At 37.4% G+C, this 17,472-nt stretch overlaps 1 protein-coding gene and 2 pseudogenes across 1 annotated transcript; all 3 read right to left on the bottom strand.

Annotated features, from left to right (window-relative positions):
- Window positions 1-4,526: 4,526 nt before the first annotated feature.
- On the bottom strand, window positions 4,527-6,062 carry LOC122929397 (annotated as a pseudogene).
- A 4,159-nt stretch (window positions 6,063-10,221) lies between these two features.
- LOC122925620 lies at window positions 10,222-11,491 on the bottom strand (annotated as a pseudogene).
- Window positions 11,492-13,026: 1,535 nt separating this feature from the next.
- Window positions 13,027-14,560, bottom strand: LOC122929396 (nodal homolog 2-A-like). Its single transcript, XM_044282948.1, has 3 exons — window positions 14,260-14,560; window positions 13,302-14,011; window positions 13,027-13,179 (listed from the first exon to the last, which is right to left on the bottom strand). The coding sequence occupies exons 1-3, from the start codon at window positions 14,558-14,560 to the stop codon at window positions 13,027-13,029; spliced, it is 1,164 nt and encodes a 387-aa protein (XP_044138883.1).
- Window positions 14,561-17,472: the final 2,912 nt, after the last annotated feature.

The raw sequence follows: 17,472 nt of genomic DNA, 5'->3' as shown, positions 1-17,472 counted from the left end.
TAGTAGGGTGATTAATAAGGCGAATTTTAGTCCTCTGAAACCTAGCTTTCAGACGTTTTGCCAAGAGAGCGCCTGCTTTGTTATCATGGGAGTAAAAATTTAGTTTAGATTGTCTAAGGGATTTTTCATATCTATAAAGTAGTAAGTTGTAGAGTTTAAACCAAATTTTTTGTAACTCTTCAGTGACACTATATGACGGGTTTATCTTGTTTTTAGACTCTAGGTTTTGGATAAGCTCTAAAGCTGCTTTAATTTCTTTATCCCGTTGCTTCTTTATATATGAGCCTATTGACATAAAGGTACCTCTAATTTTTGCCTTATGTGCAGCCCAGACTGTAAAGGGGTCTACATCAGGGGTGTCATTAATTTCAAAGTATTCCTTTAACTCAGAACTGATTTTTTTTGTCGAATTTACATTTTTTAAAACAGAATGATTTACTCTCCAAATATAATCATTAGTTTGGCGTAGATTCCTAGCAATGGTTAAGGTGACTGGAGCATGATCCGACCATACAATGGTACCAATCTCAGTCTTGGATATCAAGTCTATTAACGGTTGCTCAATTAGAAAGTAGTCAATCCTCGAGTATGAGTTGCACTTGTTAGAAAAGTAGGTGTAGTCCCTTTCTGAAGCGTGTTGTAACCTCCATATATCAAAAAGTCCATTGTTTTGTATTAGCTTCTGGAAGGCCGAATCTCGGTATCTGCTACCATGTGTAGAGTCTAATGTAGGGCTGAGGACAGCATTAAAGTCTCCTCCTATTATCAATGTTCCTTTTTTCATTGAATTGATCCTTTTCAGTAGTTTCCTAGAAAAAATTGTTTGTCCCATATTTGGGGCGTACAAATTCACTAAAGTGTACAGTTTGTCATCTATTTGGGCAACTAATATTATAAATCTGCTTGCTGGGTCCAAGTATTGTTTTTGAATGTCAACTGAGACAGTGTCTTTAAAGGCTATTAAAACTCCCCTTTTCTTCTTATTATAGCTGGTGTAAACTATTTTAGGGAATCTTTTGTGCCGCAGTTGTGGTGTGCTTTTTTCTGCAATATGGGTTTCCTGGGGATACAGTATGTCACATCCTCTATCAATCGCCTCATTCCAAAGCTGACGTCGCTTAAAAGGGGAGTTTAGTCCCCTTGCATTAATCGAGGTTATTACAACAGCCATGGATAAAAACTAGACATTACTGAGTTATTCCATACCTTCAGGTCACTGTACCACATTTGAAGAGCTAGTAGTGAGTCCCTCTCCACATGAATAGGTGAGGATCCAAGACAGTATAGGTGAACATCAAGTTGAAAGCAAATACAACCCCCTGCAGTGTGAACAAAACAGAAACAAAACAATGTTAAAACTGAAACGTATGAAGCATATGTTGCCTTTGGTAGCCCTTGAAACAACAGGGCAAAGAAGAGTAGATGAAACAATGTCATCTACTACAATTACTGGGGCGGGTAAAACCAGCAATCATGAAGAGAAGTCCTCCACAGTGAAAATGAAGCTCTCAGTAGATGCCTCAGGCGTCCTTTCTTTGTCTCTAGTGGCCCATCCTTCTTTTATGATCTTGTTGATCAGTAGGGTGTCGTCTCTCCTGAGGCCTTCTGGAGTCGCCATCTTGGAAACGTGGTGGTTGCTCAATATGTAGTTTCCAATCTTTCAGAGTGGCAAGGGCTGAATCTGGTGAATTCAAGACATGTAGTTCCCCATCCCTGAAGACTAAGATCTTTACTGGGAACCCCCATCTATAGTTGATCCCGTTAGCAGCCAGGGTCCTGGTAATGATGGCAAAGCTTCTCCTGGCCCTGATAGTGGCCGCAGATAAATCTGTGAATAATTTCACCCCGGCAAATTGGTCTGGAAGTTCAGGGTTATTTCGCATTTCTCGTAACATTTGCTCTTTTATGTGGAAGAAAGTCAGTCTGGCCAATACATCTCTCGGTATATCTTTGTGAAGATATGCAGGTTTGGGGAGCCTATAGGCCCTATCAATGCTAAGCTCATAGTCCTTGGCTTGTGGGACCAGAAACTTTATCATGTCCGTGATGTACGGGACCAGATCCTTGTTAGAGACCGATTCAGGGACCCCCCTAAATTTGATATTGTTTCTCCTGCTGCGGTCCTCAAGGTCTGTGATTTTTGCTTGCAAAGATTCAATTGTGTCCTCAACCAGATTATGTCTGTCGATTAATTCGTTTTGGGAGGCAGCAAATTCTCCCATCTTGTTCTCAACATGGGACACTCTGTCACCCACTTCGCCGATTGCTTGCTGAAGTGGCATGATCGAAGATTTAAAGTCATTATTAATCGAACATTTAAATGCCAAAAGCATATCTTTAAGCAGTGATGCTGACAATTCTTTATCAGCTGCCTGAAAATTTTCGAATACATCAGGATTTTGATCGGGTGTTCGATCATTACTCACTGCGCCTTGCTCTTGGTCTTGCTGTAGGGTGTCCCCAGATTTCGGTGAAGAAATATTCGGTGGGGTAGAAGTTAAATCCTTCGTAGAATATTCGGGTTCTCCCTGTTCCCGATCGCTTTGTCCCGTTGAGCCGGATGAATGGGAATCCTGCGGCTTGTGAGCCGTCGCGCCTTCGATGTAATTTCCTTTGTTCGGCTTAGGTGCGGTCACAGCCAGGCCGCAGCGCTCCTTCGATAAATCTCTCGAATCTTTAATCGATTTCCTCTTTTTAAGCGGGGTGCAGGGAGGCAGTTGTTCGATCCTCCGAACAGAACTGATCGGTGTCGAATAAACCGGTCTTTTTTCAGTCGCTGGAGCTCTCCTGCAGCTGGAGCCCGATGAGGCATCGGACGCTTTCCCAGCGTCGTCCCGGTCATCCTGTTCATGACTCGAAAAAGATCTACTTCTTCGAACTGATCGATCAGATTTTTTCGATGCCTTCACTCTTGAGTGTCTGGATCTCTTGATATTGAAAAAATGATCCATTTTGAGGCAATAATGGCTTTGAAATGTCGCTTTTAGAGCTTATCTGTGGAGGAGCTCCTTCCTCATGCGACCATCTCCTTCCGCAGTCAAGCCACGCCCCCATCTACACAGGTATTCTGTAATGTTTCTGAAGAGATATTGCTAAGAACTTCTCCAAGAATGAGGTCTTGAGGGTTCTCTTAATTATATATCTATAGATTGTACAGGTAGTGACGGGCCTCATTGCGAGAATTCGTCTAATAATTTGACAAATTAATTTCTACTGTAAAACAACATTTCCCGAACGGGTTCCAAGTGGCTCCGTAGAGTAGTCCAAAAATTGTACAAATCCCTTATAAAGATATATTACTTTGATGAGTTTATCAGTGTGCGCCTATGTTTGCCCTTGACTGCCTGTGTCTTATATAACTCTTGCAGAACTTGCACAGGGCAATGCTTCTGTATTCCATAAAGACCCTCCATGACCTTATTGATAGTAGAATATAAGCTTGATTATGACTGTACAGTTCCTCATTCATAGACCAACACAGAATGACATTCAGCGTGTTTTGCAAGGGCACCTTCCTGTCTAGAGCAACATTGATTGGCTTACCTAGGCTGCACTGTCAGCCTATGAGCCAATCAGTGCAAGCCCCCCTACTTCCTTTCAGGGTCATGTGAGCATCCTTTGTCTTCCTACCTCATGATTAGGGATGAGCGAATCAACTTTGGATGGAACATCCGAAGTCGATTTGCATAAAACTTTGTTCCAAAACTCTATAGAGCAGGAGCTCCGTACAGAATTAGACTGTATTGGCTCAGATGAGCCGAAGTTATTGCTTCGCGAAGTCTCACGAGACTTCGCATTATAGCTTCGGGAAATGTTTTTTTTACAGTACAAATTAATTTATGAAGTTATTACGCGAAGTCTCGCGAGACTTCGCGAAGCAATAACTTTTACTCATCGGAGCCAATACAGTCTAGTACAGTACAGAGCTCCTGCTCCATACAGTATTGGAACAAAGTTTTATGCGAATCGACTTCGGATGTTTTATCCAAAGTCGATTCGCTCATCCCTAATCTTCATGTAAGCGAACCAAAGAAGCTTCAGGTTTATTTGGTGGATGAATTTTGGAACGTTTGTAATGAACCAGATTAGTTACGAACTGATTTGCTCATCTCACCGCAGACCAATTGTACTTGTCTATTACATATAGCCACAACCCAAAACAAAAACACACAAAACAGAATTGCAAATAAAAATTTTTATTACACCTCTCACAATATACAATATATATCTACATAGTTATATACATATTACCTTAGGAATATTTATTTCTTTAGTTTTGACTCTAGGCAGAATATATTACATAGTCACCAAATATCACACATTTTTGATAGGTTTGGTCTTCGCATATGGGATAAAGGTGCCTTTTAGATTGACTGCAACCTCTCCACCCCCTATAGGTACAACCCTGCTCTCCAGTGCTACACTCCAAAGCATTTCTGTGTGGATCCATGGAAGGTCTTTTGTAAGACCACTACAGGTTAAAACATATTTAAGTTAGAACAATATTAAATTTCTGTTAAGTCCTCTCAATGACATCCACATTCTTCAACAATCATATCTTCATGGTGCTTCAAGACCACTTTTCCGTCTTCATACATAAGCAAAGATAATGGGCTCATCTTTACTGGGCTACATAAGGAGCAATCAACTCTGTTCGGATGGTAAAATTTTACCAAACTCTAAAGAAATTAAAGAAAATATATTATTTTATTAAGAAATGGTAATTTCTTATGACAATATAAATGTAACTGTAAATTTTATAATTGTCAAGCAAATATATAGGAAAAGAAGTAATAATTACCTTAACATAAGCATGGTTGGTTGGCTTGAAGATCGTGCTCAGGGGGATCGGACAGGCTCCTTCACATCTGTATGCATTAAAGTTCTTGGGATAGATTATCTGGTCTCCCCATCCAATCTTTTCAAAGTCCACAATCATGTCTACTCTTCTGCACAAAGGTCTTCCATCTTCAATAGGTTTGATGGTAAAGTTGGCCATAATCATGTCATGCATTGCATTTCTACCTTTCCTAAATCTCCTAGTACCAGAAGCTGGGGTCATCACATATTTAGATGACTCTACTGTCTGGATGAGGTTCGGGTATCCATTTAGGTTAGTAGAAGGAGTGTCCTTGATAAAAACCACCAACACAACTATTTTCCGTTGGCACTTCTGTACAGTTGTTTTCTTGATTATCCTTGGACATTCCCTTGGCCTTCATGTCTTTTTGATTATTAGAATGTTTTTCTTCATAGAAATAGGATTGCATCATTCTAGTGATATTGACAATCTTCAAACTCGATCCTCTTTCACTACTAAGGTCAACTTTCATTGACCCCAAAAAGATCTTCTCTTTGCCTTCTTTACTATTATAGATGTCAAGGGTCACATCTTTGATTCTCTCAGGAGAAGAAGGCTGTATCCTCAACTCTGCCAATTGTATTTCACTGTTGTTTGTGACAGAAGACATATCAAAAGATAACACCCAGTGATCGGTCAGTTGAGAGCAATCTGGAAGCAATAAAAGAAAACTATGGTCAACAACTGTGCTATATGATCAATAGTTTTGCCAAATATAATACATTTCAATGTTATATTTATGTAAGGTAAGAATTGGTCAACATCTCTTCTACAGTGTACCAATTTTGAGACCTAAAAACACTTAGGTGAGACATACTGTATGCGTCTCCAATGGTTATAGAAAAGCCAGGAACAAATAAATATACAAAAATGATCATAATATAATCAATAAAGACTTACTTTTGGCAGAGAGGCTTAGAATAGTGTCAGTATCTTGAAGGATGGAGTGTTCCAGTCTGGGTAGATCTGTTGTGTTCCTCATGGTGAGAACCTGATAGAGCTGCATCATGAAGGGAGAGTACTTCATATTCTGAGAGTCTTTGCTTCCATGCAGACTAGATGAATGCAGACTGGATGAATTCCTTAAACCAAGGTTTGAATGTTGAAGAGGAATCCTTGTTTGTTTCCCTGGTAGAGAGGAAGGCATTCCCAGAACAATGGAAAGGATTGTGAAGTGTAGAATGGAGGTCAACCAAGACATTTCTACACAGGTATTCTGTAATGTTTCTCAAGAGATGTTGCTAAGAACTTATCCAAGAATGATATGAGGTCTTGAGGGTTCTCTTAACTTATATATCCATGGATCAAAAGCCTCTATCTTAACACCTTTGACCTTTCATCTATGTAAACACAAAAAAGGTCAAGGCCACAATAGACACTTCTTCTATTATGTAAATGAGGCAATTCGTTAACGACATAACTACCTGTTTATACAAGCACATTCTCCTTTAATGAGATTCCAAAAGTAAAGGTTTTTATGAAGTGCACACGGCTAATAAGTTTTAGCTTTTGCAATAATGATGTCATAATATTTTAAATATTAATTAAATCTATTTATCCCTCTATATTTAATTTATCTTTCTAATCTTTCTATATCTATCTATCAATTAATTTATCTATCTTATCTATCTATGTCATGTCTTTCTATCCATATCTACCTAAATATCGATCTTTCTGTTTTTATCTATTTTTCTATCTCTCATATCTGTCTATTTATATATATCTTTCGTCTTTATCTATCTATCTATCTATCTATCTATCTTCATCTGTCTCTCATATCTATCTAACTATCTATCTTTTTATATTTATCTATGTTTCTTATCTATTATCTATCTACCTACATTTATCTTTCTTGTATTTCTATATATATTTATTTATCTTTCTTTTCTATCTATCTATCTATCTATCTATAAATCTATCTTCATCTTTCCTATCTATTTTTCTTTCTTTCTATATTTCTCTCTATGATCTATCTATCTACCTACCTCATGAGTACTCACCAAATTTGTAGACCTGTATATATGAAGATTAGGGTGAGCGAATCGACTTTGAATGAAACATCCATAGTCGATTCGCATAATACTTTCTATGATTACTGTATGGAGGGAGCGCTCCGTACAGTATTGAAATGTATTGGCTCCTAGGAGCCGGAGTTATTACTTCGCGAAATCTCGCGACACCCTGTGTAATAACTTCACAAATTAATTTCTACTTAAACACCAATACGTTATGAGGAAAAACCAATATCATCCAGAAATTCCCCTGATATTTAACACAAAGAACGCACAATCCGGATAGGAAATAATAAATATATATCTTTATTAGTACATGATACATAAAATGTTTGTTAAAATCAGTTGGAGGTGCAAATACACGAGGCTAAACTTGCCACACAAGGGATTACAGACAGTATGAACCCCCAGAGTATAATTCAATCATACAAAAATAGGGGTATGAGGTCACCGCATGGAGTGCATAGGATCATTGCACAAAGTGCCAAATACCAAAATGCCGATGGATAATCAACCTCAAAATTCCACACATACCAATGAATATACCTGCAAGAGGATCTGTGACTCCCATATGTTTTTGTATTATTGAATTATACTCTGGGGTTCATACTGTCTGTAATCGCTTGTGTGGCAAATTTAGCCTCATGTGTATTTGCACCTCCAACTAATTTTATCTAACATTTTATGTATCATTTACTAATAAAGATATATATTTATTATTTCCTATCCGGATTGGCCGTTGTTTGTGTTAAATTAAATTCTACTGTAAAACAACATTTCCCAATCTCTGTTTCGGTTCCAAGTGGCTCTGTACAGTATTCAAAGTATTGTGCAAATCTCTTATGAAGATATATTACTTTGATGAGTTTATCAGAGTGTGTAGCTGCACAGAGTGTATTGTGCCTTTCTAACACTTATAAAAACTTTGATCTCCCACTTGAAATAATGTATTTCTATCTGAAAAGTACAATCCTCTGAACTCATTGTTTCCCCAGTAACACTTCTATATCATAGGTGTCAAAGTTTTGTTTTATCCCAGAGGTGTGGATGTTACAGTAACACCTACAGTATGATTTTACTGGGAAGATGCTTATGTGATAAGATTATCATATGCTTTCAAGAATTTTGTTTCTGTAATGTTTTTGTTCTTTCATTTGCAATATTTATCTTTTATCTATCTATCTATCCTTAATTATCTTTAATATCTATCTATCTATATCTATTTTTTAATATATCATGTCTTTCTGTCCATATCTACCTATATATATCTAGTGTATCTTTTCATATCTATATATCTATCTATTTATCTATCTATTGTTATCTTTCTCAACTATGTTTATCTATCTCTCTTACTCATATCTACAGCACTGCCCATAATTATTCATACCCCTGGCAAATTTTGACTTAAAGTTACTTTTATTCAACCAGCAAGTAATTTTTTGACGGGAAATGACATAGCTGTCTCCCAAAAGATAATAAGACGATGTACAAGAGGCATTATTGTGGAAAAAAAAAAACATTTCTCCGCTTTTATTTACATTTGAGCAAAAAATACAAGATGTTCCGCACTGTGGAAAATCTCAGAGGACGTGGTCGGAAGCCAAAAGTGACACCTGTGCTGGCCAGGAGGATAGTTAGAGAGGTGAAAAAGAATCCAAGAGTCACCACCAAGGCCATCCTGGTGAATCTAGGCTCTGCTGGTGGCAATGTCTCAAGGCAGACAATTCAATGGACACTGCACACTGCTGGGTTCCACAGATACAGACCAAGGAGGACGCCATTTCTCCAGATAAGGCACACAAAAGCTTGCTTGGCCTTTGCAAAAGCTCATCTGGACAAAGAAGAAGACTTCTGGTCTTCTGTTTTATGGTCAGATGAAACAAAAATTGAATTGTTTGGTCACAATGATGTTTTCTTCGCTTGGCGTAAAAAAGGAGAAGCCTTCAACCCAAAGAACACCATCCCCACTGTCAAACATGGTGGTGGGAACCTAATGCTTTGTTTTGTTTTTTCAGCCAATGGACCAGGGAACCTAATCACAGTAAACGGCACCATGAAAAAAAGAGCAATACATGAGGATTCTCAACGACAACATCAGACCTTGGGCACCCGTGGACATTTCAGCATGACAATGACCCAAAATGCACAGCAAAAGTGGTGAAGAAATGGTTAGCAGACAACAACATTAAAGTTTTGGAGTGGCCCAGCCAGAGTCCAGACTTGAATCCAATTGAGAATCTGTGGAGGGAGCTAAAGATCAGGGTAATGGCAAGAAGACCCTCCAACCTGAAAGATTTGGAGCTCATTGCTAAAGATGAATGGGCAAAAATACCTGTGGAGACATGCAAAAAGCTGGTCTGCAAATTATAGGAAGCGTTTAATTGCTGTAATAGCCAATAAAGGCTTTTCTATTGATTATTGAGAAGGGTATGAATAATTTTGGACTGGACACTTTTTGCTCAAATGTAAATAATGGCAAGAAGACCTTATTATCTTTTGGGAGACACCTATGTCATTTCTGTCCAAAAATTACTTGTTGGTTGAATAAAGGTAACTTTAAGTCAAAATTTGCCAGGGGTATGAATAATTATGGGCAGCACTGTATTTATATTTATCTTTCTTGCTTATCTATTTATCTCTCTATCTGTCATGAGCAAATGGAGGCGGTAAGTAAGATTTTATTTATGTTACTTTTACTCTCAAATGCCACAATCATGTATGAATGCGGCATCTGTGGGATACAATGGTGGAAGCAGTGCTATTGCAGCTCCCTGTCATTGCACCCACGACTTACAAAAAGAAATGAGCTTTGTGACAAAATATTTTTTTAGGAAGCACATTTTTGGGTAAAATTTGGGAAAGCAGCCAAATAGAATTTTGAAAAACGTCAATCATCTCTACTGTCTGTCTATCTATCTATCAATTTGCAATAATGCCATTATTTTTAAATGATACATTCTTATTACACTTTCTTAAAAAACATTTAGCCAACTAAGAGAGTCCATAGGCCTAACTAACTGAGACATAGTCCTCAAAAATAAAAAAACAGCCACGAAATTGGATATTTTTAAAAGCATCCTAAAATCTAATTGTGAGATGTACTTACCTTATGGGAATAACAGTTTAAGGAATAAGAAAACAACAATGTGGATAAATAGAAATATAAAGAAAGCAAAAAAATGACAAAAAGAAAGCATTTAAATCACTAAAACCTTCCCACCCCCTATAGGTACAACCCTGCTGTTCAGTGCTATACTCCAAAGCATTTTTATGTGTATCCATGGAAGGTCTCTTGTAAGACCACTAAAGGTTAAACCATATTCAAGTTAGAACAATATAACATTTCTGTTAAGTCCTCTCAATGACATCCACAATCATATTTTCATGGTGCTTCAAGACCACCTTTTTGTCTTCATACATCAGCATAGATAATGATCTCATTTTCACTGGGCTACTCGAGGAGCAATCAACTCTATCTGGATGGTAAAATGTTACCAAACACTAAAGAAATTAAAGAAAAAATATTATTTTATCAAGAAATGGTAATTTCTTATGACAATATAAATGTAACAGTAAATTGAATAATTGTCAAGTGAAAGTATAGAAAAAAGTAATAATGACCTTAATGTAAGCAGGCTTAGTTGGCTTGAAGATTGTGCTCAGGGGGATGGGGCAGGATTTCTTCACATCTGTATGCATTGAAGTTTTTGGGATAGATTATCTGGTCTCCCGATCCAATCTTTTTAAAGTCCACTATCATTTCTACTTGTCTGCACAAAGATCTTCCATCTTCAATAGGTTTGATGGTAAAGTTGGCCATAATCATGCCATGCATTGCATTTCTACCTTTCCTAAATCTCCTAGTACCAGAAGCTGGGGTCATCATATATTTAGACGACTCGACTGTCTGAATGAGGTTGGAATATCCGTAGAGGTTATTAGAAGGAGTGTCCTTCGTAAAAACCACCAAAACAACTCTTTCCATCAACATTTCTGTACAGTTGTTTTCTTGACCATCCTTGGACATTCCCTTGTCCTTCAGGTCTTCATGATTATTAGAATGTTGTTCCGTGAAGGAAATAAGATTGTATTGTATTGTTGCTTGTGACAGAAGACATATCAAAGAATAACACCCAATGATTTGTCAATTGAAAGCAATAAAAGAAAGCAACCTGAAAGCAATAAAAGAAAACTAAGTTCAACAACTGTGGTATATGATCAATAATTGTTCCAAATATAATGCATTCAATATTATATTTATGTAAGGTAGGAATTGGTCAACATCTCCTCTACAGGGTACCAATTTTGAGACATAAAACACTTAGCTATAGGTGTCTACAGTGGTTTATAGAAAAAACAGGAACAATTAAACACATACAATTTTCTTGATATAATCAATAAATACTTGCTTTTGGCAGAGAGGATAAGAATCTTGAAGAACGGAGTGTTCCAGCCTGGATAGATCTGTTCAGTTCCTCATGGCCAGGATTTGATAGAGCTGCATGATGAAGGGAGAGTACTTTATGTTCTGGGGGTCTGTCCTTCCACGTAGACTGGATGAAGTCTTTAAGCCAAGGTTTAAAAGTTGAAGGGGAATCCTTGGTAGAGAAGAAGGCATTCATAGAACAATGGAGAGGACTGTGAAGTGTAGAATAGAGGTCAACCAAGACATATCTACACAGGTATTCTGTAATGTTTCTGAAGAGATATTGCTAAGAACTTCTCCGAGAATGAGGTCTTGAGGGTTCTCTTAATTATATATCTATAGATTGTATAGGTAGTGACGGGCCTCATTGCGAGAATTCGTCTAATAATTTGACAAATTAATTTCTACTGTAAAACAACATTTCCCGAACTCTGTTTCAGTTCCAAGTGGCTCCGTAGAGTATTCAAAAAATTGTACAAATCCCTTATGAAGATATATTACTTTGATGAGTTTATCAGTGTGCGCCTATGTTTGCCCTTGACTGCCTGTGTCTTATATAACTCTTGCAGACCTTGCACAGGGCAATGCTTCTGTATTCCATAAAGACCCTCCATGACCTTATTGATAGTAGAATATAAGCTTGATTATGACTGTACAGTTCCTCATTCATAGACCAACACAGAATGACATTCAGCGTGTTTTGCAAGGGCACCTTCCTGTCTAGAGCAACATTGATTGGCTTACCTAGGCTGCACTGTCAGCCTATGAGCCAATCAGTGCAAGCCCCCCTACTTCCTTTCAGGGTCATGTGAGCATCCTTTATCTTCCTACCTCATGATTAGGGATGAGCGAATCAACTTTGGATGGAACATCCGAAGTCGATTTGCATAAAACTTTGTTCCAAAACTCTATAGAGCAGGAGCTCCGTACAGAATTAGACTGTATTGGCTCAGATGAGCCGAAGTTATTGCTTCGCGAAGTCTCACGAGACTTCGCATTATAGCTTCGGGAAATGTTTTTTTTACAGTACAAATTAATTTATGAAGTTATTACGCGAAGTCTCGCGAGACTTCGCGAAGCAATAACTTTTACTCATCGGAGCCAATACAGTCTAGTACAGTACAGAGCTCCTGCTCCATACAGTATTGGAACAAAGTTTTATGCGAATCGACTTCGGATGTTTTATCCAAAGTCGATTCGCTCATCCCTAATCTTCATGTAAGCGAACCAAAGAAGCTTCAGGTTTATTTGGTGGATGAATTTTGGAACGTTTGTAATGAACCAGATTAGTTACAAACTGATTTGCTCATCTCACCGCAGACCAATTGTACTTGTCTATTACATATAGCCACAACCCAAAACAAAAACACACAAAACAGAATTGCAAATAAATATTTTTATTACACCTCTCACAATATACAATATATATCTACATAGTTATATACATATTACCTTAGGAATATTTATTTCTTTAGTTTTGACTCTAGGCAGAATATATTACATAGTCACCAAATATCACACATTTTTGATAGGTTTGGTCTTCGCATATGGGATAAAGGTGCCTTTTAGATTGACTGCAACCTCTCCACCCCCTATAGGTACAACCCTGCTCTCCAGTGCTACACTCCAAAGCATTTCTGTGTGGATCCATGGAAGGTCTTTTGTAAGACCACTACAGGTTAAAACATATTTAAGTTAGAACAATATAAAATTTCTGTTAAGTCCTCTCAATGACATCCACATTCTTCAACAATCATATCTTCATGGTGCTTCAAGACCACTTTTCCGTCTTCATACATAAGCAAAGATAATGGGCTCATCTTTACTGGGCTACATAAGGAGCAATCAACTCTGTTCGGATGGTAAAATTTTACCAAACTCTAAAGAAATTAAAGAAAATATATTATTTTATTAAGAAATGGTAATTTCTTATGACAATATAAATGTAACTGTAAATTTTATAATTGTCAAGCAAATATATAGGAAAAGAAGTAATAATTACCTTAACATAAGCATGGTTGGTTGGCTTGAAGATCGTGCTCAGGGGGATCGGACAGGCTCCTTCACATCTGTATGCATTAAAGTTCTTGGGATAGATTATCTGGTCTCCCCATCCAATCTTTTCAAAGTCCACAATCATGTCTACTCTTCTGCACAAAGGTCTTCCATCTTCAATAGGTTTGATGGTAAAGTTGGCCATAATCATGTCATGCATTGCATTTCTACCTTTCCTAAATCTCCTAGTACCAGAAGCTGGGGTCATCACATATTTAGATGACTCTACTGTCTGGATGAGGTTCGGGTATCCATTTAGGTTAGTAGAAGGAGTGTCCTTGATAAAAACCACCAACACAACTTTTTCCGTTGGCACTTCTGTACAGTTGTTTTCTTGATTATCCTTGGACATTCCCTTGGCCTTCATGTCTTTTTGATTATTAGAATGTTTTTCTTCATAGAAATAGGATTGCATCATTCTAGTGATATTGACAATCTTCAAACTCGATCCTCTTTCACTACTAAGGTCAACTTTCATTGACCCCAAAAAGATCTTCTCTTTGCCTTCTTTACTATTATAGATGTCAAGGGTCACATCTTTGATTCTCTCAGGAGAAGAAGGCTGTATCCTGAACTCTGCCAATTGTATTTTACTGTTGTTTGTGACAGAAGACATATCAAAAGATAACACCCAGTGATCGGTCAGTTGAGAGCAATCTGGAAGCAATAAAAGAAAACTATGGTCAACAACTGTGCTATATGATCAATAGTTTTGCCAAATATAATACATTCAATGTTATATTTATGTAAGGTAAGAATTGGTCAACATCTCTTCTACAGTGTACCAATTTTGAGACCTAAAAACACTTAGGTGAGACATACTGTATGCGTCTCCAATGGTTATAGAAAAGCCAGGAACAAATAAATATACAAAAATGATCATAATATAATCAATAAAGACTTACTTTTGGCAGAGAGGCTTAGAATAGTGTCAGTATCTTGAAGGATGGAGTGTTCCAGTCTGGGTAGATCTGTTGTGTTCCTCATGGTGAGAACCTGATAGAGCTGCATCATGAAGGGAGAGTACTTCATATTCTGAGAGTCTTTGCTTCCATGCAGACTAGATGAATGCAGACTGGATGAATTCCTTAAACCAAGGTTTGAATGTTGAAGAGGAATCCTTGTTTGTTTCCCTGGTAGAGAGGAAGGCATTCCCAGAACAATGGAAAGGATTGTGAAGTGTAGAATGGAGGTCAACCAAGACATTTCTACACAGGTATTCTGTAATGTTTCTCAAGAGATGTTGCTAAGAACTTATCCAAGAATGATATGAGGTCTTGAGGGTTCTCTTAACTTATATATCCATGGATCAAAAGCCTCTATCTTAACACCTTTGACCTTTCATCTATGTAAACACAAAAAAGGTCAAGGCCACAATAGACACTTCTTCTATTATGTAAATGAGGCAATTCGTTAGGCGACATAACTACCTGTTTATACAAGCACATTCTCCTTTAATGAGATTCCAAAAGTAAAGATTTTTATGATGTTTACACGGCCAATAAGTTTTAGCTTTTGCAATAATGATGTCATAATATTTTAAATATTAATTAAATCTATTTATCCCTCTATATTTAATTTATCTTTCTAATCTTTCTATATCTATCTATCAATTAATTTATCTATCTTATCTATCTATGTCATGTCTTTCTATCCATATCTACCTAAATATCGATCTTTCTGTTTTTATCTATTTTTCTATCTCTCATATCTGTCTATTTATATATATCTTTCGTCTTTATCTATCTATCTATCTATCTATCTATCTATCTATCTTCATCTGTCTCTCATATCTATCTAACTATCTATCTTTTTATATTTATCTATGTTTCTTATCTATTATCTATCTACCTACATTTATCTTTCTTGTATTTCTATATATATTTATTTATCTTTCTTTTCTATCTATCTATCTATCTATCTATCAATCTATCTTCATCTTTCCTATCTATTTTTCTTTCTTTCTATATTTCTCTCTATGATCTATCTATCTACCTACCTCATGAGTACTCACCAAATTTGTAGACCTGTATATATGAAGATTAGGGTGAGCGAATCGACTTTGGATGAAACATCCATAGTCGATTTGCATAATACTTTCTATGATTACTGTATGGAGGGAGCGCTCCGTACAGTATTGAAATGTATTGGCTCCTATGAGCCGGAGTTATTACTTCGCGAAATCTCGCGACACCCTGTGTAATAACTTCACAAATTAATTTCTACTTAAACACCAATACGTTATGAGGAAAAACCAATATCATCCAGAAATTCCCCTGATATATAACACAAAGAAAAACTGTATTACAGCCAGAGGTCTGCACCCTCTGATTGCATTGCTCTAGCCCCAGTATCGCTGTGCGTTCCACTGTGGAACGCAACAACAGCTTGCCTGCTGGGGGCGTCCCCCAGCGAGTCCTTTTCCTTCCGGCTGCCATCCGATGCGCTCCAAGCTGGAACGCACCGCTCAGGCTCACTGTCATCCTTCCGGCTGCCATCCGATGCGCTCCAAGCTGGAACGCACCGCTCAGGCTCACTGTCTTCCTTCCGGCTGCCACCCGATGCGCTCCAAGCTGGAACGCACCGCTCAGGCTCACTGTCTTCCTTCTGGCTGCCACCCGATGCGCTCCAAGCTGGAACGCAGCGCTCAGGTTCACTGTCGGGGGGAGTGGCCACGATCCTATGAACGTTCCAGCCTGGAGCGCACAACATCGGCCTCCAGCAAAGGGGAGTGGTTATATTTTAATTTACTGATGCGCTCCAAGCGCATCACTTAGATCTTACACCTGAATCTTGCATACTGACACCTAAAGGGGCAGGTCGATTGAAATTGCACAAGATGGATTTTTTTATATCAGTCAAGAAACTTTGAATGATATGCCTGGTCCCATAACAGTCACAACAAAAGATGTATATACTATCAGTTGATAAGTTGCCTTGAGGCATATTTGAATAGCATACCCCAAGCTTATAGAAAATAGAATACAATAAAATGCTAATAAATATAATAATAAATATATATATTAATATTAATAAGAAAATATGAATATAAATATTGATAGAAAAAAGAAAGAAAAAAAGAGAGAGAAAAAAAAATATACACATATATGGAATATATGCAAAGACATTGATATACATTTAAAATACATTTAGAACTCAAAAGTGCATTAATACGTTAAGATATTATATTATTTTAAGATGTTGAAAAGGGGTTGATAAGTTTATATAAAAAATAAAAATATCTCCTATTTTTTGATCAAATGAATATACAAAGTCATGATTATTTGATTATATTACTCATTTTCAATGTAGAATTAATTCATTGATCTATTAATTTCATATATATTTTCCTATTCCTAGGTGCTGAAAAATGGTGTAGGGTTAGATGATGGAGATCTCAATTTTAATATATATGTACAGACTTGCCTCTGCGGGTTCCTAATTAATGTCTCTTAATATGATTCGAAGCCCTCATCTATCTTTTACCTCACTAAAATGGAAAATGGTGGGAATATGAGAAGTTCAGTAGTTACAATATTCAAGAGACTCGTTAAGTCCGAAGGGAGCTAAAGTGTTAAAACGAAAGATCCAAAACATTTCTTTCTTACATAATTGGGCGTATGAATAAGGGATCCAGTCTATTGGTGTCAGTAACAACTTACTGGGATCATTGTTATGTTTGATAGAAAAATGTTTGGAGACACTATGTTTTAAATAACCTCGATTAATATTTGAGCGGTGCTATTCAAATATGCCTCAAGGCAACTTATCAACTGATAGTATATACATCTTTTGTTGTGACTGTTATGGGACCAGGCATATCATTCAAAGTTTCTTGACTGATATAAAAAAATCCATCTTGTGCAATTTCAATCGACCTGCCCCTTTAGGTGTCAGTATGCAAGATTCAGGTGTAAGATCTAAGTGATGCGCTTGGAGCGCATCAGTAAATTAAAATATAACCACTCCCCTTTGCTGGAGACCGATGTTGTGCGCTCCAGGCTGGAACGTTCATAGGATCGTGGCCACTCCCCCCGACAGTGAACCTGAGCGCTGCGTTCCAGCTTGGAGCGCATCGGGTGGCAGCCAGAAGGAAGACAGTGAGCCTGAGCGGTGCG

The sequence above is a fragment of the Bufo gargarizans genome, chromosome 2 (genome assembly GCF_014858855.1).
Source record: "Bufo gargarizans isolate SCDJY-AF-19 chromosome 2, ASM1485885v1, whole genome shotgun sequence".
NCBI lineage: Eukaryota > Metazoa > Chordata > Amphibia > Anura > Bufonidae > Bufo > Bufo gargarizans.
This window is presented reverse-complemented; position numbering and strand designations above follow the sequence as displayed.